Source organism: Phyllostomus hastatus, unplaced genomic scaffold (assembly GCF_019186645.2).
Source record: "Phyllostomus hastatus isolate PE091 unplaced genomic scaffold, TTU_PhHast_1.1 phas_contig_80, whole genome shotgun sequence".
Taxonomy (NCBI): domain Eukaryota; kingdom Metazoa; phylum Chordata; class Mammalia; order Chiroptera; family Phyllostomidae; genus Phyllostomus; species Phyllostomus hastatus.
In genome coordinates this window covers 40472970-40497250 of record NW_025333960.1, presented here as the reverse complement: position 1 = coordinate 40497250, position 24281 = coordinate 40472970, and the positions used below count along the sequence as shown (strand labels likewise).

General features: G+C 54.5%; 1 protein-coding gene across 3 annotated transcripts in view; it reads left to right on the top strand.

Annotated features, from left to right (window-relative positions):
* Nucleotides 1–24281, top strand: part of MYO5B (myosin VB) — a 258368-nt gene that overhangs the window by 169253 nt on the left and 64834 nt on the right. For all 3 annotated transcript variants that reach the window (XR_006787004.1, XM_045850063.1, XM_045850061.1), the window contains exons 11-17: nt 724–805; nt 1356–1496; nt 7631–7753; nt 8654–8737; nt 17428–17583; nt 18475–18572; nt 23675–23761. Coding sequence is in view for 2 of the 3 variants with exons in the window: in XM_045850063.1 (XP_045706019.1) it covers nt 724–805; nt 1356–1496; nt 7631–7753; nt 8654–8737; nt 17428–17583; nt 18475–18572; nt 23675–23761 (771 nt within the window). In the remaining variant the exon portion in view is untranslated. The remainder of the gene's footprint in view (nt 1–723; nt 806–1355; nt 1497–7630; nt 7754–8653; nt 8738–17427; nt 17584–18474; nt 18573–23674; nt 23762–24281) is intronic.

The following is a 24281-nucleotide window of genomic DNA, read 5'->3' as shown; positions in this document are numbered from 1 at the left end:
AGCTGAAAACCAGAAGAAAAAAACCCAAAATATTCTGCAATAGGAGATGGTTACATTGTAATTCATTGGTGTGGGGGGCGTGGCCAACCCATGGCGAGCCTTTGTGTGAACTGGAAAAAGGCACCTCCTCTGGGTGGAACAGCCACTCCCAGGCTGGGGGGAGGGGGGGTCACCAGCTATATTTCAACCCCACCTCTCCCCTCACCTGGTGCCTTATATGCCACCTGCGGGTCAACCTGTACAGTGGTTGATGAGGCTGATACATGGATGCTTTGGGGGAACAATGGCATGAAGAAACGTTTGTCATGGAGAATTAAATGACAAAAAATGGTCTCATTTTACATATAATTCTAATTGTTCAAAAACATAAAATCAATAAAAGAAAACCTACCAAAATGTAACTAGCAGTCAACTTGATGGAATCATGGGTGACTTTCTCTCTTTTGTATCTGTTTTTCCTAAATTTTCCCGTGGTTGGTACTTTTTTCTAATTATGAAAACAGACATACATTCTTGCTCTCAAATGTCACAGGGCTCTGTCATCCCGGTACCTGCAACGGTGGCCTCTTGCGGCACAAGAGCAGGACATGGGGCTTCCGGGCTGGCGTCAAGGCAGAGCCGGATGGGAGTGCAGGGGGCGCGGGCTGCCCTGTGGGGCCCGGAGAGTCCTTCAGTGACTGGGAAGTGTGGCCGACTTTGTCCTCTCCTCTTCCCGCCCTGCAGGTTTGAGACGTTCGAGGTGAACAGCTTCGAGCAGTTTTGTATCAACTACGCGAATGAGAAGCTCCAGCAGCAGTTCAACTCGGTGGGCTGTGCGCCTGGACCTGGGGTTTCGGGGAGGGGGCACCTCTGTCTTCCTGAGCATGACTGCCCGAGCCACTTCTCTTCCGTCCAGGGTCAGCGGGCTCTGGCTCTGCCCTGACCTTCCGTGGGTTTCCTGGGGGCGCCCCAGCTTTAGGAAGGTGCTCCCCACTGCTCGAGAGGAGGCCTGAATGGGGCGGCTGGGCTCTGAGGGTGAAGGAGCCTCCTCTGGGCTTTGACTCCCGTCTTCCCGGGCCTGGGCTCCTGGGACACTGAAGCGGCTGCAGGCAGACATGAGGCTTCCTGTGGTGGGTTGGGGTGTGGCCTCCTGGGCAGTGGTCAGGGTGCCCTAGAGGAGGTTCATGGGAGTGAGGGTCACCCACTGAGCTTTTCTGCAGTCCTGACAGTGTGACTCAGGGCCCAAACCTGTCATCATAAGTGCATGTCAGCTTCCAGGGTTCAGAACTCACGTGGTCACTGCTTGGAGGGGGGAGATGAATGCTAAGGTGTGCGTCCCACTCGCTAACCTGGACCTTTCACTTTTTCTACCCTAGCACGTCTTCAAACTGGAGCAAGAAGAATACATGAAGGAGCAGATCCCGTGGACCCTGATTGATTTCTACGACAACCAGCCTTGCATCGACCTCATAGAAGCGAAGCTGGGCATCCTGGACCTGCTGGATGAGGAATGCAAGGTAAGAGCGATGATGCCGTCACCCAGTCAGGTCGGCTCTAGGCTTGGGGTGAGGCAGGGGACAGCTGTGTGGTGCCGGGCGACCCCGGAGACCTCGAAGCTGGAATTTCATCAGCGACAGGCCGGTGGCCTTCAGTGTGCCGAGAGAAGCCCCGCGTCTCCGGGAACAGGCTTCCCCTCCCGCAGTGCCTTTCGAGATTCCGTCTCTCCTCCAGCCCCACGCCCGCAACCTGAAGACAGCACCACGTGCTGCATGCTCTCCAGTGTGGCTCCCCTGGGCCCTGGGTGGAGTGGGGCTGCAGCTCTTCCCTCCCTTCCCCAGGGGCGAAGGTCAAGGTCTACAGGGTTATGAGGAGCACAGGAGGCAGGTGTTGCGCGTGGGTCACCGGCCAGCAGTGACCATGGAACGCTGTGGATGGCTCGACGATAAACACGCGAGAAAAAACATGCACAGAGACAAACTAGTTTCTGTGGAGAAGTAGGGACGAAATGGCCGCCCCTTCTAGTGAGGAGCGCGCCGATTTACAGTCCATACCTGCTTTTATTGGGCTCATTCTGCATAATAATTCAGGTAAAGTACAGTACTCATTAGGGGGGGAAGTAAGGAACCATAGAAAACAAAGAACTCTGCCGGTCTATTGAGTTGGGGGGTCAAAGAGCTGTAAGACTGAGGAACAAAATAACTTCCTCCTAAGACCCTTCTCATTCAACTGAGAGCATTCTAAACAAAGGAGGTTTCACAGTAATTTACATGTTCTTTCTTAGGCCTGATCACCCTGGGGAATCCGCACTTCTCAGTACCGAGCTGCACCACCCTGTCATTGTTTCAGGCTTAGGTGGAGCAAGGGAACTAAGGCAACTGGGAGACAAGGAAGTTTTCTCCCAGACGCTGAGAACTCAGGCTATGTCAGAGCCGAGGAGCGAGGGTCCATCACCCCCCTTTTGCTGCAGCCCCCCCCAAGTCCTTCTTTTGGGGGGCCTCCCAAAAGTGATCGTGCCTGTCTTAGGTCGTTCCCCCGTGGGGAATCTTACCCGTCTTTGGCTAACTGACCAAGCTTTTTGGGGTTCAGTTATGAATAAAGCAGCAGAAGCAGCATTCCTGACAGGAAGACAAGCTTTTGTCTCCTTGCTGGCTCACGGTTCCAAGGGCGTTCCCTTAGCTTTAGCCTAGGCAGGGGTTTCAGCTTCTGATACCAGTCAGGGTGGTTCCCAACAGGCAGGCAGTTCATCTTGCCTGGTCTGCCCAGCTCTGCAAGGAGGAGCTGACTGACCCTAACTCTCAGGAGTACGACCCCTGCTGTCCTGCGTGCACACCTCTCACAGAGACACCGAGGTTCTTCGGGCAGACTGAGCCTATGTGACTCACTGACTCTTGGTGACTCCGCCTGCCCTCAGGCCCCTGCCCAAGGGAACATGTCCCAGAACGTCTGGACAGAGCGGTGGGGGCAGTGGTCCTAACTCTCGGGCACAGAGACCTCAGACTGCCCCTCAGGGGGTGGGACGCAGCCACCGCGGGGAAGCCCGGAGCCTTGTGGGGCTGGGAGCCACGGGAGTGACGGGCGGCTCTCAGCACACCGCCGTCCCTGGTGCAAACCACACTCAGCAGTTACGAAAGTAGCCTCTGCCATCCCTAGACTCTGCAGCCTTGGTGTCCCCAGTGCAGGTGGGACCCCTAAACCCCCGTTCTCCGTCTTCCTGCTGTGTGCACGCTGCCATGCACCCCTGCCGGAATTTGTGTTACTTTCAAGGAGCCGAGGGAAAGGAAAACACGACTGAGTGGACCATCTCTGCCTTATGCCCCGTGGAGGCTTCTGTCTGGGTCAGATTTGTAGAATCAGGTGATTTCCATGTAAGACGGTATCCAGTCCAAACTCCTGCCACTTCAGTCCGTCAGACACCTGGAATGCATGCATTATGCACCTACTGGATGTCTGGCCTGGAGGGAAAATCCTCAGGAGAGGAGGAAGGGACCATCCTGCGGGCCAGCAGGGGAGGAGCCTGGCCTGAGCGAGTGGGGCGGGGCCAGGGGAGGGCTGCAGGCGGGACCCAGGGTCCCAGAACAGGCTGGAAGAGAGGAGGAGAGGGGTCCAGGAGGGTCATAGCCGGGCTGTGGTGGGAGGAGGAGGGAGACAGAGGGAAGGCAGGGGAGTGAGCAGGCGAGGACCCAGGGAAACAGGAGATGGGGGGACCCTGGTCTCTGGGAAGCCGGGGGTGGGTGGATAGGATGCAGCTACGAGGGGACGTGCTTCTCTCTGTGAGGAGAGTGGAAGGGGCAGCTGCTGTGGGTGCAGATGAGCTTCTAGATGCAGAGCAGGAACTCGCAGTTTCCTGCTTGACTCTGTCTCCCTCCCAGGGAGGACAGGAGGCATCTGCGCAGATGATGGGGAGGGGAGGGGTTAGGAGCTTGGGAAAGGAGGAGGAGGGCAGTGGCTGTGCTGGGAATGGGGAAGAGAAACAGCAGGGGGCACTGATTTGTGTGCTGGGGCCAAAGACCATAAACTGAGATTCTGGCATCATCCCAGCCGACTCCCAGCTGGGACCTAGGCTCAGTGTCTTAACCCATAGTATCGATTTTCACAGTGAGATTTGATTATTTCAGGGGGCAGTCACACTGGTAATCTAGTATTCCTTGATTAACAGCAGGGGAGTGGCCATGTGATCCTAGCCCGCCACCCGTGTGTAGAAAAGCCCAGGACGGGTACTGGGATCGGCTGGAGTTGTTCCGCTGAGCACAGAGAGGGCAGGGGTGTTCTGCGAAGGTGGGAGAGTGAAGGCCTGGCCCCGTCACTGGGGATGGCCGCCAGGTGGGGTGGAGGGGGACACGGCCACCTAGAGGGCTCTTAGGCCGGCCTCGTCCTGGGGGCCCAGTCACAAGTCCGAGATGGCAAGAGGGGCCCCGAGGGGCTGACGGTGGCTGGGTCACTGGCGCGAGGTCTGTGTGGGAGGAGGCACCAGGGCGCCCGCAGAGGTCCGGGATGGAGGGAGGTAGTGAGTGGGTTACCGGGAGGCAGTTGTTGGTGGCAGTGCCCCAGGAAGAGGGGAACGAGAAGCAGGGGTGGAAGACCAGCCATCTGCTGCTGGCTGTTGTGCAGAGGACAGGTCCCGCTGCAGGGGGTGTCCCGGCCGGCGAGGGAAGCCTGTCCGCGAGGGTGCGGTCCCTGCCCAGGGCCGCACACGGCACCTGGCGAACCCCGTCCTGGGGCCCAGGCTTCTGGGGAGGAGGCGCTCAGTGAGCCTAAGGGCTCTCTTTTCCCCTCTATTTCTTTCTGTTGTATTTCAGCAGCAAAGAGCCGAATCAGGTTTAATGTATTTTCACAGCGCTACTGAGATGTAGTTAACATACAGTTCAGCCATTTAAAATAACCACGTCAATGGGTTTGCGTATACTCAGGGTGGTGTCACCATCAGCACGACAGTCATTTTTAGAACACTCCGTCCCCCAGGAGAAACCCACTAGCAGTCACTCCGATTTCCCCACAGCCCTGGGCAGCCAATAATCCGCTTCTGTCTGTGCTGATTTGCTTGTTCTGGACATTTCACGCCGATGGGACCTTCACTTTTTAATGGGGCTATTGGCAGACCCCAGGGACTGGGCCCCTGAGGGACAGTCCCTGTCTACCTTAGGGCAGAGCTGGGACCGCGGCTCCTGACCCAGTGTCCTCTGCCCCATGTGACTTTAAGAGGAGATAAAGACGCTTGTGTGAAGCCACTTGCACATTTCTCCTAGGCTTTTAAAAACTATTATTCTTTAAACAATTGCTAAGACTGGACTCAAATAGAAGGCACAACAGTCTTGCTATTTGGATTGTGTGAGGGTGTGGAGGGTGGTTTGCAAATACAAATTAAAGATGAAAAAAACTCTACTTCCAAAAACCCCCTAACAATTCAAGAAAAGTGTTATCGGTTGCATTCTAAGCATTTAAAACCTGTCTCCCAATTTAAATTTCCACGGTAAGAAAACGGTCGGTCGGACATTCCTTTTGAAGGATTCGATTCGCTGCCTGTCCCAGAGCTGCAGATAGCCACCGTCTAGATTTTATCAGAATACAAGATTGGCTTTCCTTCTCCGAGGCCCGTTTTAAATCTGCCTCTGCAGAAAGATTTTTGGAGATTAGTGCCTTCCACCTCTCCCTTCAGCCCTCGTGGCTAAAACCCTGCCGCCCGACAGGAGAGCACAATGGCAAAGGGAGCATGCCCAGAGCTGGCCAGGCCCGGCTTGAACCCCACTCCGTATCCTTGGGCAAGGTTCCCCCCCACTCCCTGGCTCAGTCTCCCTGTCTGTACGACGCGTGTGAACCCAGGGCCTGGCTCACAGGGCTCCTGTGGGGATGCAATGAGTTGCTCCGTCTAAAATAGAGGGACATTGCCTGGCCAATAATAAGCGCCGGGGGCATTTGCTGTTGGTGTTACCTGACCGTCTTGACGGTGAGTCCCTGCTGGCTCTGGTTTTGAGCTGAGGGTGGGGAGTGGGAAGAGAGACGGGGGTTCCCTCAGCAGAGAGAGTGTGTCCGCACAACCTTGCTCATTGACTCCTGCCTGCCTGAATCAGTGCGTGCGTAGGACCATGGAGTCTTCTGACCAGAAGCGCGATCTCATTGTGAAGACAAACCGGTTTCAGTTCCAGCAAATACACGCGTTGCCTCAGGTGGGGCTTCTCGTCACCGCGCTGCCCTCCCGGCTCTGTGTCCCCCGGCCCGGCCAGGCCTGCGTCCCGTGTGCCGGCCCTCCGTCCTTGTCTCCCGTCAGCCGTGCCGTGCCTGGTGCTGCCTCCCCCACACCTGGCGTTTCTACATGCAGGGTGCTTGGAGAGAAGTCTAAAATAGTGTATGTGAAAACTGCTGAATGGGATGTATTTTATTTTGTCTGCCTAACACAATAATAGCCTCCTTCAAGAAAAAGTTTTCTCCTCTTGAATATCCTACGGAGCTTAGCCCTGGCTAGTCGATACTAGTTATACCACATTGAATATTGAGAAAAATCTGCTTGCTTAACAAAGTATTTGAGAAATTTGTTCTCGACTAGGTAAGCATTTCCCTTACGGCACAGATTTTAAGAGTTTACTGGGCAAAGCTCTTTTTAAACGGCTAGTGCAGGGGTCACCTTCAACCCTGCCCCATCCAAGCGTTCCGTCTGAACGAACGGGGGGGCGGCTGGTCAGTAGGTGCCCCATACCCGCGGGCTGGGTGTGCGCCGCAGTGTTCAGGGATGACGGGGGTGGGGCACCTTCTCGTGGGAGGAGTTTCCATCATCCAGGACAGTTTTAGGTGGTTACAGTGACTCCGTTACATCTCAACGAAACAAGATGCTTTTTCACTTTCAAAGCCATCTCTAAAAATATTGCAAGGGGCAGAATTCTTAATGCAGTGGAGCCTCTGAAGCTAAATTTAAATTGGAGGAGGCGGGGATTAGTACTATGTAGCCCAATCACTGGGTATTTAGCACCCAGTGAGCAGCTGGAACCCAGTTTAAGTTCTCTGGGGGGCAGGAAACAAACAGGAAGGCCTCGTCCTTGAACCCGGCAAGCTCACAGCTTGTGGTGCCGAGACTGTCCACAAAAACCAACGATGAGCACCATTAGGGGGCGTGTGTGGGAGAGCTCATTGGGAGGGAGGCCGCAGCCAGGTCACGAGTGGTCAGGAATGGCTTCAGAGCAAAGGCCAGGCTGTGAGCCGGCTGGATGGCGGCGTTGAAATGAACTCGAAGAGGGAGGCAAGTCTTTCCCGCCGCTGGACTTGGCCTGAGTGAGCAGGAGTGCACACTGGCAAGGGTCGAGGCGTGTTCTTGACACTGAGGTTCCTGGTCTGACCCTGGGGAGGGGGGTGCAGAAACCCCTTCAGGTGTGTCCCATGAGTTGTGACTCTGCTCCTGGGACCGTGGCCTCCACTTTCACTCTCCTCTGACCCTTCCAGCGTCTTCCTTTCCAGCGGAGCATGCTCCTGCGGGCACCAGGGGGGCCAGCCCCGACGGCGTGTTGAGAACGTACTGTGGCAGGACCCTACGTGTCCATGGTTGAATCTCGTTTTTCACGTCCACGCAGGGTCATGGGGTCAACTTACTAGCAGACTCCACGCCCCTGCTTCACCTCTTGGTCCCCTTTCTCCTCGTCACAAAGCACCTGGTTCTGCGGTTCCACAGGTCCCGAAAGGAACGGACCAGAACTGGGCTCAGAAGCTGTACGACCGGCATTCGGGCAGCCAGCACTTCCAGAAACCCCGCATGTCCAACACGGCCTTCATCGTGGTGCACTTTGCCGACAAGGTGAGTCTCCCCCTGTGGCTCCGAGGGAGCGGCTGCAGCCTGGAGTCTCTTAGGTGGGGGCCCCCTCACCCCCTCCCTTCCCTCCCCAGCACCATGTCTGTGCTGTACCAGCTGGTGACTACACAGCAGAACCCAAGTGGGCGGCCGTAGTTACCCAGCCGTATGCTCACCAGATACTTGGTGAGGGTCTCCTTCCAGGGAATGTAGCAGCTGTGACGGACTCGTGAGTCCACCCTGGGGCTCGAGAGAGAGAGAAGCGGAGAGTGAACCACAGGGTGCTCATCTCTGGAGGGGAGCGGTTTCTCTCCCCGGAGCTGCTGGCTACTTAGACTGTTTCTACGTAGATTTCTGTTCTGCACGCACTAACCCACTGCTTCTCAAGCTTCCTGTGCCCTCACGTCACCTGCGAGTTCGTTAAAACGCAGGGTCTGGCTCAGTGGGGCTGGAGCGTGGCCCATGAGCTGCATTTCTGTCCCCCAAAGCAAGCCTTCTAGTGAAGGAAACTCCCTCTGAAAACTGTGTTTTTCCACCAAGCAAATATCCAGTTCCCTCTGTGTAAATCCCAAACATGTCTTGGGTTTGCATTTTATTTTTTTAGATGTTTATTGGTTTTAGAGAGAGAAAGAGAGAGAAACATCGATTTGTTGTTCCACTGATTTATGCCTTCGTTGGTTGATTCTTGTATTATGTGCCCTGACTGGGGATGGAACCCACAGCCTCGGTGTGTCAGGACGATGCTCTAACCAACTGAGCCACCCGGGCAGGGTTGGGTTTGCATTCTTACTGGGAGACTTGGTGGAGTTCCCTCTGCAGCGCTCCCGTGTGGATGGGTGGAACTCGTGGGGGACGCTGGCCAGGCCGAAGTGCTCACCACTCCTCCTGTTTCCCGTGGCGGCCCAGGTGGAGTATCTCTCAGATGGCTTCCTGGAGAAAAACAGAGACACCGTGTACGAGGAGCAGATCAACATCCTGAAGGCCAGCAAGGTACCGTGCAGGAGAAACGGGGACGAGGGCCCAAGGGCCTGAGTGCCCACAGCCAGAGCCCTCCATGCCAGCGCGGTTCTCCCCGCCCACTGGATTTTGTCGGCAGAACCTCCCTGTATGCAAACATCACACGGGGGAGAAGGCAGGGCTTAAGGGGCACTCAGATCTACAATACTGTGTTACTCTGCAGTATCTCCAGAATTTCTGTTCTTCCCGTGACTGTAACAAAAAGGTAGCAAATGTTGTATCCACTCACAGGCTGAGGAAACAGGGTGCCATTTATGTAAACAGATATTTCTTAAGCACCTGCCGAGTGGGGCAGGGCCCTGAAACCACCCTGTGTCGTACAAAGATGAGTGAGGCGGGCTCTTCCCTCCGGTGGCTGACACGCCGGGGCGTCGTGAGCGGGCAGGTAAACACTCGCACAGTAACTGTGGAAAGAGAGGAGGCGTGCGAGGTAGTCCCACCCCCAGGGGGAGGTGGGCGCCGTTGCCCTGCAGGCCGAGGCCCCAAGGCAGGTGCTATTCTGGCTTGAGCACTTGGGGCCGGGCGGGGATGGGGGGGACCAGGAAGAGGACTTCCCAGGATTTAGGAGGCTTCCTCTCAGACCTCACGATACCGAACCCACTGCAGGGGCTGATAACACCAGAAGCGGCAGATTAATTTCTCTCCGTGATAAGCCCTGGATGAATGCAATAGGGTGAGATACTGGAACAGAGAAAACACACCCAAGAATGTACCCAAGAACAGAGACACACGCAAACCCCATTAAACCGTGTGGCCCCACGGCAAGGGGTTCAGGGAGGGTTTGCATCGATGTCAGGGTGTGGGCGGTCCAGGATGACCCCTGCCCTGCATCGTCTCTGGGTATCCGGAAGATCTGGGAATTAGTTGTCACGAAGACAAATTTGCTTTGGGGAAATGAGAATATCATGTTGGAGTTCAACACAAGATGAACCTCTCAACCTGCCTAGCTCTCTGATCCCTGGTGGTCATTATGGCTGACTGCATTCTCTACGAGGCTGGGGGGTGCAGGGAGGGGGCAGGGAGAAGGAGAGGTGCTACACGCCACAGGGAGAGCGTGGAAGTAGGTGGTTTGAGTGCTGGCGGTACTGTTCCTCACCATGTGTGTCTTAGAAGCTGAGAGGCCCGTGTCCTTCTGTCGGCCTGACAGTGGCCTCAGAGGGCCAACAAACTTCGCCGGCTTGTCACAGGTTTCTCCTTTCAGGCTGGGGCACAGGTGAGCGCCAGGGAGAGTTGGGTACTTTCCGTTAAGTGTGGAGTTCGGTTCTGCCCTTGTATCCGTTTTTGTCTTGAGTGTGTCTCAGGGATCCCAGGGTTGAAAAAGGGACCTGACAGATCATCTTCTACTAGTAACTGAGGCTCCCCCCCACCCCCCGCCACCTTCTTTTTAATTCTGTCAGTACTGGAGCGGTATGTGGTGATGCAAGTACAGATAGTCAACCTCGTGGAACTTGTGGTCTAGTGAAGAAGACGTACAGTGTGATCACTGATTTTGGGAATGCCGTAAGGCCAAGAAGAAGTTGTTAGGGAAAAGAACCCCGGGGGCTTCTTGGGAGTCCCCGGTTCGGTCGTTTGCTAGGAGGACGCGCAGATCTCAGCACACAGTCGCACTCGTGGTCTTGATTTGTTCCGGTGAGAAGACGCGAAGCAGCCAGCCGAGGGGAACCGCGCACGGTGCAGGCCAGGGGAGACCGGCTGGGTTTCCGGGGGTCCTCTCCCGGCGCCGTCACGCAGACGGTGCCTGCCTCCCACGGCGGCAGGTTGTCACTGTGCGTGTGGATGTGGAACGTCCACCGGGCAGCCCCCCGAACGCAGGCGCTCAGGGTGTTTACGGGGACTCGGTTTTGTAGGCTCCCTCTGCCGAGCACGCGCCGACATTCCGGACTCCCTGAGCAGAGCAGGGGTTCGGTGTAACCCATGTCGTCTGCGTCGACAGTGTGGGCGCCACGAGCCAGGGCTCGGCGATGGGTGAAAATCCTCCTGGAATCCACGCTCCCAGGCACCCCCCACGTCAGCCTCGTCGGCAGGCCTTTCTGAGGGGGTCTCAGGCCTGCTCTGCCCACTCTTTCCTCTACAGGGGTGTCATCTTAGCTTGAGGGTACTGGATTTTTCCTAGAAATGAAATAAAGGCTCATAAAAATGAAAAATAGTATAGAAATACGTAAACTGAAAAGCATTCTGCTCCTGGACTCCCTTTTCGTGCACTCCCACCCTGCGTGCACAAGCATGTTGGTGCGCCCTTTGAAGAGTGGACTCCGCGGCACCACCCACGGCCCTCCCCGATTCCCCACTTGCCGTTCCTCTCGGCCATCTCTCCACGTGAGTGCACACCCCTCAACTCTGTTGTTCAAACAGCTGCCGGTGTGCAAATTCACAGGATGCGGCAGCAAATGCCCTCCTTCGTGGATGTTTCTGCTTCCTTGTACAGCGACGTCTGTCGGGTAAATGTTTGGAAGTGGAACTGACGGTTCAGAGAGCATGCGCCTCCCAAGTTTACAGACATTGCTAACTCGGAGTGAAAAGTAGCCGGCTCCTTCCTCTCCCCTGCCTGCCGGCCACAGCTCTGGCTCTCCCCTGCGCCGGCTCGTGTTTCTGAGAGCCACTGACCCCTCGGAGCTGCGGTCACGGTGGCCAGCAGCACTCAGAGAACGACCCAGGGGAGCTTCTAGGCCCGCTACACCCCCGAGGGGGAGGGGGCTAACGCGCCCCCTGAGCCATCCATCCCAGCCCATTGCAGATGCCCCGGAGGACAGAAAGCAAAGACGGACAGACACTAGGTCACTGTCACCTGAGCACCGGCCTCTGCACAGACCGCGGCTGCCACGCAGAGAGTGATGGGAGGTGTGTTTTTAATCACTTGGACAGATGGACGTGTCTGGCAGCGTCTGTCATTGTAGCACTTTTAAAATCTCGTTGATTACTGAGCCTCTGTTCTCTTTAAAAAAGTTCCTGTTCTCACCGTAGTCCTGTGAGGTTTGTGTCTCTCACGCCACGTTAGAGAGAATAAAGACCTAGAACAATATAAGACTCTGTAGCATGGAATTAATGCCCAGTTTTTTAAACTGGTTTTCAACTCACTAAGCAGAGGTAAATCACAAATCCTGTATGTACATTCAAAGTCTTACAGTATTTTTATTTTATGGAAGACCTAGTGGCTTTTTTCTTCTGTGTGGCACTCCCGATAAGAAATTAGCAGATCACTGTGCACAGTTAAGCAGCAGGAGCGGAGGACTCCCGTGTACCCTCCCAGCCGCAGCGATGTTGGAAGCACTCCCACCAAGAGCAGTGAAATAAAACAGTGCTAATGGGAGTGTAATTAGTAAGCCCAGCTACCCTGCCTAAGAGGTTATGATGTAGCTCATTGCTTTCCCAGCCATCAGAGAGCTATAAATAGAGACTTAAGAAGTGCCTCTTTCAAACGTGACTTGTTACTAACAGACTGATTTGTTTTAGACAGGATAGCATGGAGGTTTTCCCCTCCCACTTTTCATTTATTATAAAAAGCAACATTTTATCAGTCTGAAAAATACATCTCGAGAGGAGACTGTTTTTCTTCTGAAGATTTACAGTTCCAGGACGGCCCGGAGTGTGGTCCGAGGGACGAGCCGAGGGCCAGGTGTGTGCCCCCCAGCGCCAGGTAACAAGGGCCGTCCTGGGCGGTGGTCCTGGGCGGTGGTCCTGGGCACGCCAGCCCGACGCCCGCTCGCTGCTCCATTGCCACAGAAGGGGTCTCGGGACCAACGTGGTCCAGAGGCCAGGTAAACCATACTGGCCGCCGCAGTCCCTGCGGGGCCCCAGAATCGCAGCGGTGTGGCGTGGACGAGGCCCACGTGTGCCCTCTCCCCTCTCCCCTCTCCCCCCCTGTGGCTTCAGCCGGACTCCAGCCCACCCGGGAGTGATAGTGCATGTGGGCCTGGTGCTCTCTGTGCTGGGGCACTTCTCACAGGTGACACACACATCCCATTTTGAGCAAATGCATTTGCTTTTTAAAAAAATGTATGTTTCTCATTATTTTGTTTTTTATTTATTTTTGTATAGCAACTTTATTAGATATAATTGACATACTGTAAAACACTTGTTTTTAACAGCATTTGATTTAATTGCATCCTGTTTAAAATCAGCGTGTGCCGGGCATTGGAAAGCTGCCACCAATATTTAGAATGAACAGGTCACTAGTGGTGCAGAGAACACTTCTTCGCACATGAAACAATGCCACCCCCTTTCCAGTGCAGGAAAGTGAAATGCCAAGACTTTTTCTCCGAAGTCCATTTAAAACCCTTTTAAGCAAAAATATTGCTTTCTGAAAAGTTGTAGATTTCCCCCCCAAAGGGGTTACAGTAACCATGTAAAAGAATTGATCAAAAGAAAGTTTATTTTGTATTATGCTTACCAAGTTTTTAAAGGTAAAATCCTGGCCCTGGCTTGTGGCGCAGCTGATTGGAGCGTTGTCCTGTGCACCACAAATGTGCGGTTTCAACTCCCCATCAGGGCACGTACCTAGGTTTCGGGTTCGATCCCAGGTTGGGGTGCGTATGGGAGGGATGTTTCTCTCCTCCCCTACCCCCCATCCTCTTCCTCTCTAAAACCAATGCACATATCCTTGGGTGAGGAATTTAAAAAAAAAGATATGATTCTAGGCGAGATCCCAGTCAAATGATTATTATCGTGTCTTATTTCAGTTTCATGTGTCTGTTTTAAAGAGAATATGTTTTATGTTCTTACAAACAAGTGAATAGGCGTGACTTCCAAGGTAATAGCTATGTATATAGCTGTAATTGACAATTTTCTTAAACTGTCAAATGGTCTTTAGAAAGTGTTTTCAAACTTTTAATCCGTTTCAAATAGATTTTCTCAGGCTTTTACAATCTCTCTCTAAACTCGAACAGCAGAGAACACCAAAGCCGAACCTGCAGACCCCCAGTGAGTGGCACACCGGGTCAGGAAGTGCTGGGCCTGTTTGCAGGTGCCGTCTGAGTGTTTCCAAGTGAAGGGAGATTTTTAAAAAGGCCCGGTGCTGTTTCTTATGGCCTAAGATGAATTATAATACTTCCACTATGGATCAGCTTACAAACAGACTTCACAATAGCTCTCTAAAAGCCTAAGTGTCGTTAGTCAATTAAATGAAAAACAACTTTTCTCCCTCGCTTGGGAGTGCATTCTTTTTTGCAAGAATCCTTACTCACGCAAGAGCTTGGTAACTACTCTTCATTGAGACTGGGAGTTTATTTACAGGTGGGACCCACAGGTGCCTGTCTGGCCCAGCCCCTTATCCAGGTGGGTGCACAGAGGGGTGTGGGCAGCAATTGCTGTTTCTTGCCTGGTCTTTTGCTGTTGCCTACAGCCCAAGGTCGGACATGCTCTTTCAGTCTTGTGGGCAGACTACACGTCTTTGTGTGACCATTGAGCTGACACAACAAATTCTGAGTAGAATGTGATCCTACGCCTCCTGCCCAGTGTTCACGTCCCAGCAGACTCCTCTCTCTCTCCATCCCAGAGGTCCCACCCCTTCCAAGTGCGTGTCAGTAGCAGGAACCTGCAACGAAACATTGCCTTTAAACTAAAATACAAATCCTCCAGAAGAGCACACTGCCAGCATAGGTTAAAATGTGCCCTGAGAAGTTTTCATTGCCTGCTCTTGAGTTGTAAATCCCTGTGTGGGAGAGAGAGAGATGGACAGATAAATAGGTAGACAGGTGCCACAGCTTCTCTGAAGCTAAAGAAAAAGGGGCTTAAATTTTAAATACTTTTCTTGTCGAATCTGACTTCAAAGTTTGTCATAGGGCTTTGATACATGCTTCTGACCTTAGAACTTAACAGATTTCTCACAGGAAAAAAAGGCCACTATTAGTGATCTCTGGAAATTGGACCTCTCACACAGTGTAATCGTAGAGCTGGTAACGTCTCCCCGTGACTCAGACTCCTGGAAATCCCTTTCGGAAAGGACGTGACTGGGAATACTTGAACCCGTGCTGTGTTTGGACACGACGGGCTGCATCCCAGGGGAGTCTTGAGAAAGAGAACCCATCTGCAGCTCGGCATTGCTTGCCCGTGGAATTTTCTGGGCACCAGTTGACTGGGCATGTGACCTTTTCTCACAGGTGCCGTGGCCATCCAGGGCCAGGCCACGGAGCCCCCTGGGGCCTGACCTCCCTCTCCCCGCCCTTCTCATGTTCTTCTGTTTCTGCCCCTCCCGTGATCTCAGCTCACCTGTGCGGCGGTGGCTTTCCGATAGTGAGGACCAGTGAGCTTTTGCATAAGCATTCCTGGACACGGTTTGCATGGAGAGAAAACTCTGGCTGTTGGGTGGAACACCTTTGGATGGAGGTGCAGCCGGAGGTGGGCACTCGGGCTTTAGGCGACTGCATGTACCGATCCAGGAGGGAGCTTCGGGAGACCTGAACTAGGGCAGCACTGTTCTGGCTGGTTGAGAAAGGGCTGCTGAAATTTAACCAGGGGCAGGACTTGGTAGTTGATCTGGATACAAAGTGCGGAGATGGCGGGACCTCTAACTTAAAGTTGGGAAGACAGCAGGTGAGCAGGTTCGGGCCGTGTTGCACTTGGAGTCTGCAGTGGGACACCCAGCGTGCAGCAGATACTGATTAGAGAGTGGGGCCTGTGAACCCCGGAAAGGGAAGACCACCAAGACGAGAGGCGGGCTTGAGGGGGGGGTGGGGGTAGTTGAAGCCATGGGCACCAAAGAGACCAGGGAATGAGGGGGTTAGAGAGAGAAGATCCGTGGTGGGGATGCGGTTATGGGAGGCAGCAACGTGGAGGAGAGACAAGCAGGAAGGCAGACCAGTGAGTGGTGCTGGAAAAGGTCAGTGAAGGAAGTGGGGGGGGCGAGCTGAAGGAAGGGGAGACGCTGAGCGGCGGGAAGCAGGTCTTCAGAGAGGAGACAGGGTCAGGGGTGCAGAGGCCTTCAGAGGGGGGGCCACGCAGAATGAAACTACGCCACCTCCGACCACGAGATTTGGCCAGTAGGGCCCCCTGCAGTCGCTCTCAGGGCCGGTTCCTGCAGTGTGGGGCGTAGGCAGGGGATGTTGGATGGAGGCAGGTCTGAGAAGGGGCAGCATGAAAGGTGGTGGACACTTTGCCCAAGGTCGCCTGGGATAAGGTGGGAGGGAGGAGCAGCGGCTGAGCAGGAAGGTTTTTTTTAAAGCATAAAAGTCACCTGAGCACAATTATGTGTTGAGGGGAAGGAGCCAGTGAACGTGGAGTGATTACAGGTGGGAGAAAATTCGGGTGTTCAGGGAGTGATTTAAAGGAGCCATCTGATTCCATTCCCTCCCCTATGCAGAGAATGAAAATCTTGTTAAGAGGTTGGCCATGGGTCATGCAGCTAATTAAGTCGCAGAATCACATTTAAAAGTCAGGTCTCCTGACCCTTGCTCTGTGCCCTTTCCACTATTGCACCTTTCCTTCCAGAAATCGACTCGGTTATAATCTCTGCCAGTCTCCTCACTCCTCCGGGCACCCGTCACAGTGCTGGTCGTGCAGGGCACTTCGGCCTCTGCCTGTGCCACAGCCGGAGCAGTCTTCTCCGAACGGTCGCCGGCCCCTGCCTCTCTCGTGTCACACCTGCTGGAGCCCCGCACCTGCATGCACATCCTGGCTTGGCCACTCAGCACGTCCATGACCTGGGGCCCCAAGCCTCGGTTCACCGTCTGTAAAATGGGATGTAGTCGTGTCTGTACCATGGGGTTATCGGGACGATTGGATGAGTTCACATATGCCTGGCACATTCTAAGTGCTCGGTAAATGTTAGCATCTGTTATTTAAAGAAAAAAAAAGGCCTTCACATTGTTCTTAAGATGAAGACCAAAATCCCCACCTGCGTGACGGGAGGGCCATCTTATTCAGTCTCATGCCAATTCCGGGTAACAGGTGCATTCTGACCTCCATCACACGGATGGCTAAATAAAAGCTCGGGGAAGCAAAATACCTTTACAAGTCCCAACCACAGGAAGTGTGGAGGCCGTTAGTAAAGTGCAGTCCTATCAGAGTGCAGCCAACTGCTACCGCCACAAAGGAAGGGATTTTTGCTTGTCTTTGAAGGTTGAAAAAGATCATTTGGGAAAGTTACCTTTTTTTAAAAGAATTCTTGACATAGAATTCTTGACCAAAATTTACCCTTTGAAAGTGTACAATTCAGTAGTTTTTAGCATATTCACCATGTTCATAGTTCTCCAACTATGAACGCTCTAAGTTCTAGAATGTTCTTGTTACTCCAAAACAAAACTCCATACTCATGATCAGGGACTCTGCTTTCTCCCTCCCCCAGCAACCATGAAACCACTTTCTGTTCCCTGGGTGGTTCCGGTACATGAATCTCACATTGTGACTTTTTATGACTGGTTCTTCCACGCGGCACGTTTACGAGGTTCGTCCACGGGGCGGCATGCGTCAGAACGTCACTCCTGTACGTTGCTGAATAACAGCGGTCCGCCGTGCGGACACACCACAGCCGGTGTTCCCGTTTCCCAGCCAACGGGCATTTGCGTTGTTCCCGTTTTGTGGCTGCTACAAACATCGGCCTACAAGTTTTGGCACGTGTTTTTACTCCTCTTGGGTAGATGTTGGAAAGCTGCTTTGAAAGAACTTCAGCAAAGCTCAAGTTTAAGCCCAAGAGCTCTTGTGTTCAGTGTTCCTCCTCTGTTTGTTTCCAGTTCCCCCTGGTGGCCGACTTGTTTCACGATGACAAGGACTCCGTTCCTGCCTCCTCGGCGTCTGCAAAGGGCTCGTCCGCGAAGATCCACGTCCGCTCCGCCAGACCCCAGCTGAAAGCCGCCAACAAGGAGCACAAGAAAACCGTGGGCCACCAGGTCAGCCCCGGGGCTCGCGGCAGGAAGCCTGGGCCATGGTGTGCGTGCGGCGCCGGCCTCTGTAGGGGGAGGACGGCCACGGAGCCAGAGGGAGGCCCGGGTGGCCTCGACCCCCCAGCTCCGTCCTCCTCCGCTGTTTGAAGAAGGAAACTGCGAAACCTTCTCTGGAGGGAACGGCCAGGAGAGGGGAAGGGGGTGACCGCAGTCTCAGGGCACTTGACCCCCGTGCTGGGGCGCACGTCACGGCACCACAGGTGCCTGGTGTGGGGCGGGGGCGAGAGGGTCTAGAAGCGGACAGGGCATGGAGGAGGATCTGAATAAGCCTGCAGACTCAGAACACTGAGAAACCGCCTCCCCCGCGGTGGGGGCTCCGGGTGTGTTAAGTCTCCGTGAGAAGAGACGGGAGTGCCTGCCGAGTCCCGGCAGCCCTGACCTTGTCTTGTCCCTGGGTTTGCCCGCTCTGGACGTCCATCTAGATGCCGTGGTCTCCAGGACGCCCGGGCAGGAGTGCAGGCTCAGGGCTCGGGTTTAGGGGTGGGAGGCCCCCGGGCACAGGGGTCCCCTCTCGTAGCACTTGCTCCCCTTTCTCTCCTTTGCTCCACCACACTGAGTTAGACCCACCACGGGTGGTCTCTCCCCATTTGGTCTTAGGAGCCCTGAGGCCGGGATACAGGAGGGACTTGATTGTAGTCATCCAGCAAGGTAGGGTGTCAGAGCTAGAACCCGTCCCCAGGTCTCTGAATTTCTTCCTGTCCTGTATTAACAGTAATAATCAAAACAATTATAGTAACAACTACTGCCACCAGCCTGTGGGCATTCCTTTAGGTTTATCCTGCATCCACAGAATATTGAAGATGAATAAATAACCAGGCGTGACTTTTGCCCCCCCAGTTCCGCACCTCCCTGCACCTGCTCATGGAGACCCTGAATGCCACCACGCCACACTATGTCCGCTGTATCAAACCCAACGACGAGAAGCTCCCCTTCCAGTAAGTGCGTGCACAGGTGTCGGCCCGGTCCACATGGCTGGAGTCGGGCTGGCCCAGCCCATCGAGTGCAGCCTCTCGGGGCTCCCTCGGGGGCTCAGGGGGACCAGGGAACGGGCAGGCCCGGCCTCACAGCGGTCTGCAGTCTTCAGCGGGGGGCATGGCTGGTTTGACACGCCCCAGACCGTTTCTATGCTGAACACAGGCCCACGGACGTTCACCAAGGCCACCCCTCTGCTGCCCGGGAGGATTCAAGGGGAAGAGAACATGCAGTCCCCCATCCCGTGTCCCTTACAGTGGTGTCGAGGGCAGTGCACACAGAGAACCACGTAAATATGTGACACTGAATGCCGACGGGTATGTCTCACAGTGGATGTTCAGTCCAGACACGGGAGGCTCAGGCTTGCTGGGGTGACCGGGGAGGCTGCTAGTGCTGAAGCAACTTGGCCTCCAGTGCAGGGTCCAGTGAGGGCGCATGCCGGCGCTCCCGTTCCCCCGTCCCCTCTGCAGCTGAGTCTCTGGAGTCACCCCCCGCCCTCGCCCACCGTCCCTCACTCCTCAGCCCACTCCGATCCAGTTTTGCCTCCAGCCCTGCCTTGAACGTCCCCTTCCAAGTCTGCCTGTTCTTACCTGGTGGATTCCACCCAGATCTATGGAGCCGTAATACTTACATGTTTTCACCTATCTCTGGTTTCCGCCAAGTTCCAGACCTTGATGCTGCCACTTCTTTTGCCACCTCCCATTCCCCCTGTCCAAAACCAGACTCGTCCCTTCCCCGCCAGGCTTCCCCGTATCTGGTCTCTGTGGGAGTAAAGGGCATAACCGTCTCCTGACATCTCACCTGCCCACCGGCGGTCTTCCAAACTGGACACCTGAGAGTCACTCTGGACCACTGCCCTCCACTAGGGCCTTCTGTGATGACAGAACCGTCCTGCCGTCTACGTTGTCCAACATGGCAGCCACTGGTCACAGGTGGCTATTGACTGCTTGGACCGCGGCTCGTGGGAGTGAGAACCTGAATTCTGAATTTCACTTCAGTTACACTCAGACACGCATAGGTGGCTCGTGGCTGCCATATTGGACAGCATAAGCCTTGATTCTTCCTCCTCCCTTCCTCCCCAGGGGCCAGTCATTGCCAAAACCCCATGGAGGCAAAGGTCCCTCACATTGGTCCCCCTTTTGCCTACCTTCCATCATCACCTGGCTTTAGACCATCTTCATTCTTGCGTGGAAAGCTGCTCGAAGCCTTTGGCATGGCCTCACCTCTGCAGCCTCTGCTTCCAATCCCCCGAGCCTCTGCAATGCTATTTCCTCTGTCCAGAAAGAGATGTACTTAAACATTTTTAAAGTACTTTCTTCCCAGCTTTCTGATTTCCTTTTTGGCCCTAGCATAATCACTTTCTGTGAAATAATTCAGTTCGGCAGCTCGGACTCTCAGAATGAATGACCGAACTAACAGCCTCGGCCATTCCCCTCCTTTGGTAAAGCCCGGCCTGCACTCGCACGGGCCGGTGCCGGGAAAGGTTAGGGAGACAACACTGAACCAGCCTTCCGTGAAGCGTGCCGATGGTTCACTCTTTCCCTTGCTCCGAATTTCTGCAAGGCGCTCGGGAACTCCCCCCACCCCTGGGGGCATCTGTTCACCAGCTGACTGCGGTGGAAAAGCCGTGGTTAGAAGAGCAGCATGTGTGAAAGGCGTCGATTATGTGTGAAGGGCAAGAGCGGGAGGGAAAAGAGGAGGGCTGGCTATCAGCTCGGGCCCAGCCAGCTGTGACCTTGGGCAGTTTATTCACAGGACCTGGCGCCAGCCTGCCCTGTGCTTTTTACCTGGTTGGGCCTCCCCTTGCAAATGAGAGAAGACGCTGAGGACCTTGAAAGGGACTTTCTAGTCCTAATATCCCATTTTTCTAAGACCTTCCTTTGCCTTTAGGGCCAAAAGTCTTCCTCCCGGTAAAGAGAGAGGGGAGAAAACGGAACCAACTCAGGAAACCTGAGTTCTGGTCCAAGCTCTGCCACCAGTTGTTCGGCTAATCGCAAGCCTAATCCTTTACGCCTTCTCATTCCTCCACCTGTTAACTGTGGTTAAACAATAATTATGAATGGGCCCAAGAAGATAATTCATGGCATTAAAATATAGAACATAGTCAACATTATTCTGGAAGGAAAGTGCCGGGTCCCTCCCCGCATTCCATACAACCGGGCTTTCTCAGCCCCGGCACGATGGACATTTGGGGCTAGGTGTCCTTTGTTGTGGGGCCGTCCCATGCACAGCAGGGAGCTCAGCACCCTGGCCCCTGGCCCCCACGCGCTGGTGACCTCCCCACCATGGAGACAGCTGATGGTGTTTCAGAACATTGCCACGTGTTGCTTAGAGGACGAAACGGTCCCCAGTGGAGAACTGCTGTCCCACACTAAATACTGTGATAGCATCTCTTGTATACAGGTCTTTTACCCTCTGCTGCTTGCTTTTTTTTTTTAAGAGAGAGGGAAGGGAGGGAGAAAGAGAGAGATAGAGAAACATCAATATGCGGTTGCTGAGAGCCGTGGCCTGCAACCCAGGCATGTGCCCTGACTGGGAATCGAACCTGCGATGCTTTTGTTCGCAGCCCGCACTCAATCCACTGAGCTATGCCAGCCAGGCTGCTGCTTGCTTTATTTAAAAAAAAAAAAAGCTATCATATCTAATACTCATTGGGCACTGGGCTAGGGCAGGCGGAATGACAGTGAGTAAGATGTGTCCCTTATTCTTAAGGAGTTGCCAGTCACAAATAACTGGCATGACATAGAAGTGACCGTCTTTGGGACTCTAACGGTGCAGGATCGAGAGGGGAGAGCATGAATGGGTGTCCAGTGGGGAGGCGGCAATCTGGGATGGCTCTTCAGAGGAGCTGGCCAGGTCTCCCGGAGGCCAGTCCCCTGATCTCAGAAACCAGCGGTCCTGAGAGTCTCGGGGTCTGAAGTGTGACCACACAGGATGCCATGAGCCTGGCGAGGTGGGTGGGGAGCTTGCAGCCTGTGCAAAAATGAGTTAAGTGGCGTATGGCTGCTGAGGTGGAGCCCAGCCTAACACCATGGGAGCCTCGCCCTGCACCCCACAAGCTTCTGGCTCTGCTCAACCTGCACCTTTTATCGGAAGGGTGAAGTGTAACCCTGCGTTTCAACAGTTTGACCCTGTGTACATCCTAGGTGGTTCTCCAGCCCAGGTGTAGGTGTTGCTTGAACACACCGTGGCCTTCCAGAACTTAACAGGAGGAAGGGCTGGTTTTCACTCCCAGTTACCTAGTGAGGAAGGCAGACTGCGAGGTGCACTTGACAGTGAGTTTGCCACTGGGGAGATGAGAGTCAAGTGCAGAAGCCTGGCTGTCTTCACGGGCCCTCTGGGGGTGCGCGAGCAGGGAAAGAGGATGACAGTGTCTTCTTCGTGTGGTGTCTGCTTTTTCCTAATAGCGTTCGTGTCCTTTACGTCCCTCAATCATTACGGCAACCAGCAAATCAGAGTTGGGCCACTCGTCTCCTAGTGACTAGACGAGGAGCCTGAGTTACAGAGGGAGTGTGTCTTGCCCCAGGTGGCACTAGCAGAGCTGAGGCCAGTTGCTCCTTCACCCTCACTCATTTCCCTCACCCAGGGGAAGCAAGTGATGTTGAGGTCGTCAGGAAGCAGGGAAGAATGTGCAAACCGAGCTCAGAGATCCTTGGCTGCTGCCTTCCACGGGACCAGCTCAGTGTGCAGGGCTCTGGAGGAGGCTGAGCAGGCCATACAGAGGTGGGGGGACGAGAGAGAGTCTCCAGTGGAGAGAGGTGGCTCAAGGGTGGTGGGCCCCAGGCCGGGCCTTCCTGCAGAGTTCCAGAATCCTGAGTGGGCCCAGCTGCTGGGACAAGAACACCTGGGGTTGTCAGGGAGCACGGGAGACAGGTGTGATGGGAGGTTGCCCACTGGGGTTCTACAGGCAAAGAAGCCTCCTCCCGCATTTTTCCAACAGAGCCGGAGGCGGCCTGACCATGGCCAACGCGTGTGCGGAAGCCAGTGTGACCCACGGTACCCGTGGCTGAGTCTAGGGGGCCTGGCCCGTGGCTTGGGCTGAGCTGCGGACCAGCCAGGAGCCAAGGGAGCATTTATGTCTCCTCCCTTCTCAGGTTAGGCCAACAGCCTTAGCAAACTATAAATCGTGGTTAATTCTCATTCAGCTTAACTCTCCTCAAAGACTCCCTGATTACCTCAGCCAGCCTCAGCACCCTTCCTCTGGTTTCTCGTAGCAGTTGAACCACACTTGCCGCGTGCTGCCCTGTGGGGTGCACTTTCTGCACCCCCTCCTCCTCCACAGGTGCGGATACGCTGAGGACGCCTGGCCGTGTCTGGCTTGACTCTGTTTTCCTAAATAGCTGTGCTTGAACGAACACTGGGTTTCCAGCGCTAGGCTTAGCATTGCAAGGCATGTGAGCTGTGGAAGACATTTCTTTTGTCTCCAGAGACTGGAAGGTGAAGTCCTTTACCGGCGTGGCTCTGAACTGAGAGCAGCTGTCACGGCCGTAACTGACAATACGTGTGGCCTTCCTCATGTGGTGCCAGGCGCTGTTCTGACTGCGTTCTTGGGCCGTTACATTCCATCCTCACACTGACCTTGTGAAAGGAGTACTGTTACTACCTCAGTTTTATAGATAAGGAAACTGAGGCCCAAACCTCATGTCACCTGCCCCAAATTACACGGGCAGCTGGTAAGGGGTCATGTCATTCAGGCCCAGAAATTCCTGAAACTCACCCTTTTAACTCCTGAGCCATGAGTTTATATGTTTTTGGCCATTGAATGAACACAGGTGCCCATGGGGATGGGAATCATAAAGGAAGGTTTTGGAGAAGAGCCAGCATGAATCTTGGAGGGTGGAGAGAACTCAAGTAGGCACAGAAGAGGGGTGTCCCAGCAGAGACCGAGAATGTGCACAGACCTGAGAGGCCGATCAGGGTCTTTTCTCTTCACCCACCCTGTGCCCTGCGCTCCCTGGTGCAGGATGACCGGTAACTCCGGGCGAGAGGAGGTGGTCTGCCTTCTCTCCTGTTCTGGCCCCTCTTTACAGGGTGGCCCCTCATTGCTTCTCTGGTTGTCTTGCAGCTTTGACCCGAAGAGAGCGGTGCAGCAGCTCCGAGCGTGTGGGGTGTTGGAGACCATCCGGATCAGTGCGGCCGGCTACCCGTCCAGGTATGTGCCCACCGGTGATGCCCCTGGTGCAGCCCAGGGGGCCCTCTGGGGGGCTGTCAGCTGGAAGGAGATCCTCAAAGTGTTCCCAAACGTGGGGGGCCCAACAGGACGCTGACGGAGATAAGTATCTCAGTCTGGTCTGGGCGTCCCCTGGGGCAGCTTTTCTGATTTCAGATCTGCCTTGGCCTGGGGGATAAGCTAGGCAGAGTTGCAAAGAGGATTTCTCCTCTTCTCCACTCCCACCTCGTCCCTTTTACCTCCCCGACCCTTTTCTTACTCATGGTAAAAAAAGCACGTAACACTTACCACCTTAACCATCTTAAGCGAAGAGTTCAGTGGCATCAGCACATTCATGTTGTCACACAGCCATCGCCACCATCCATTTGCAGAACCCTCATCCTCTTGCACAACCGAACCCCCATGCCCACGAAACAGTAACTCCCCATTCCTCCCCCCGCCCCCGAGCTCTGAGGACCGCCGTGACACTTTCTATCCATGTGATTTGGATGATTCCGACTGT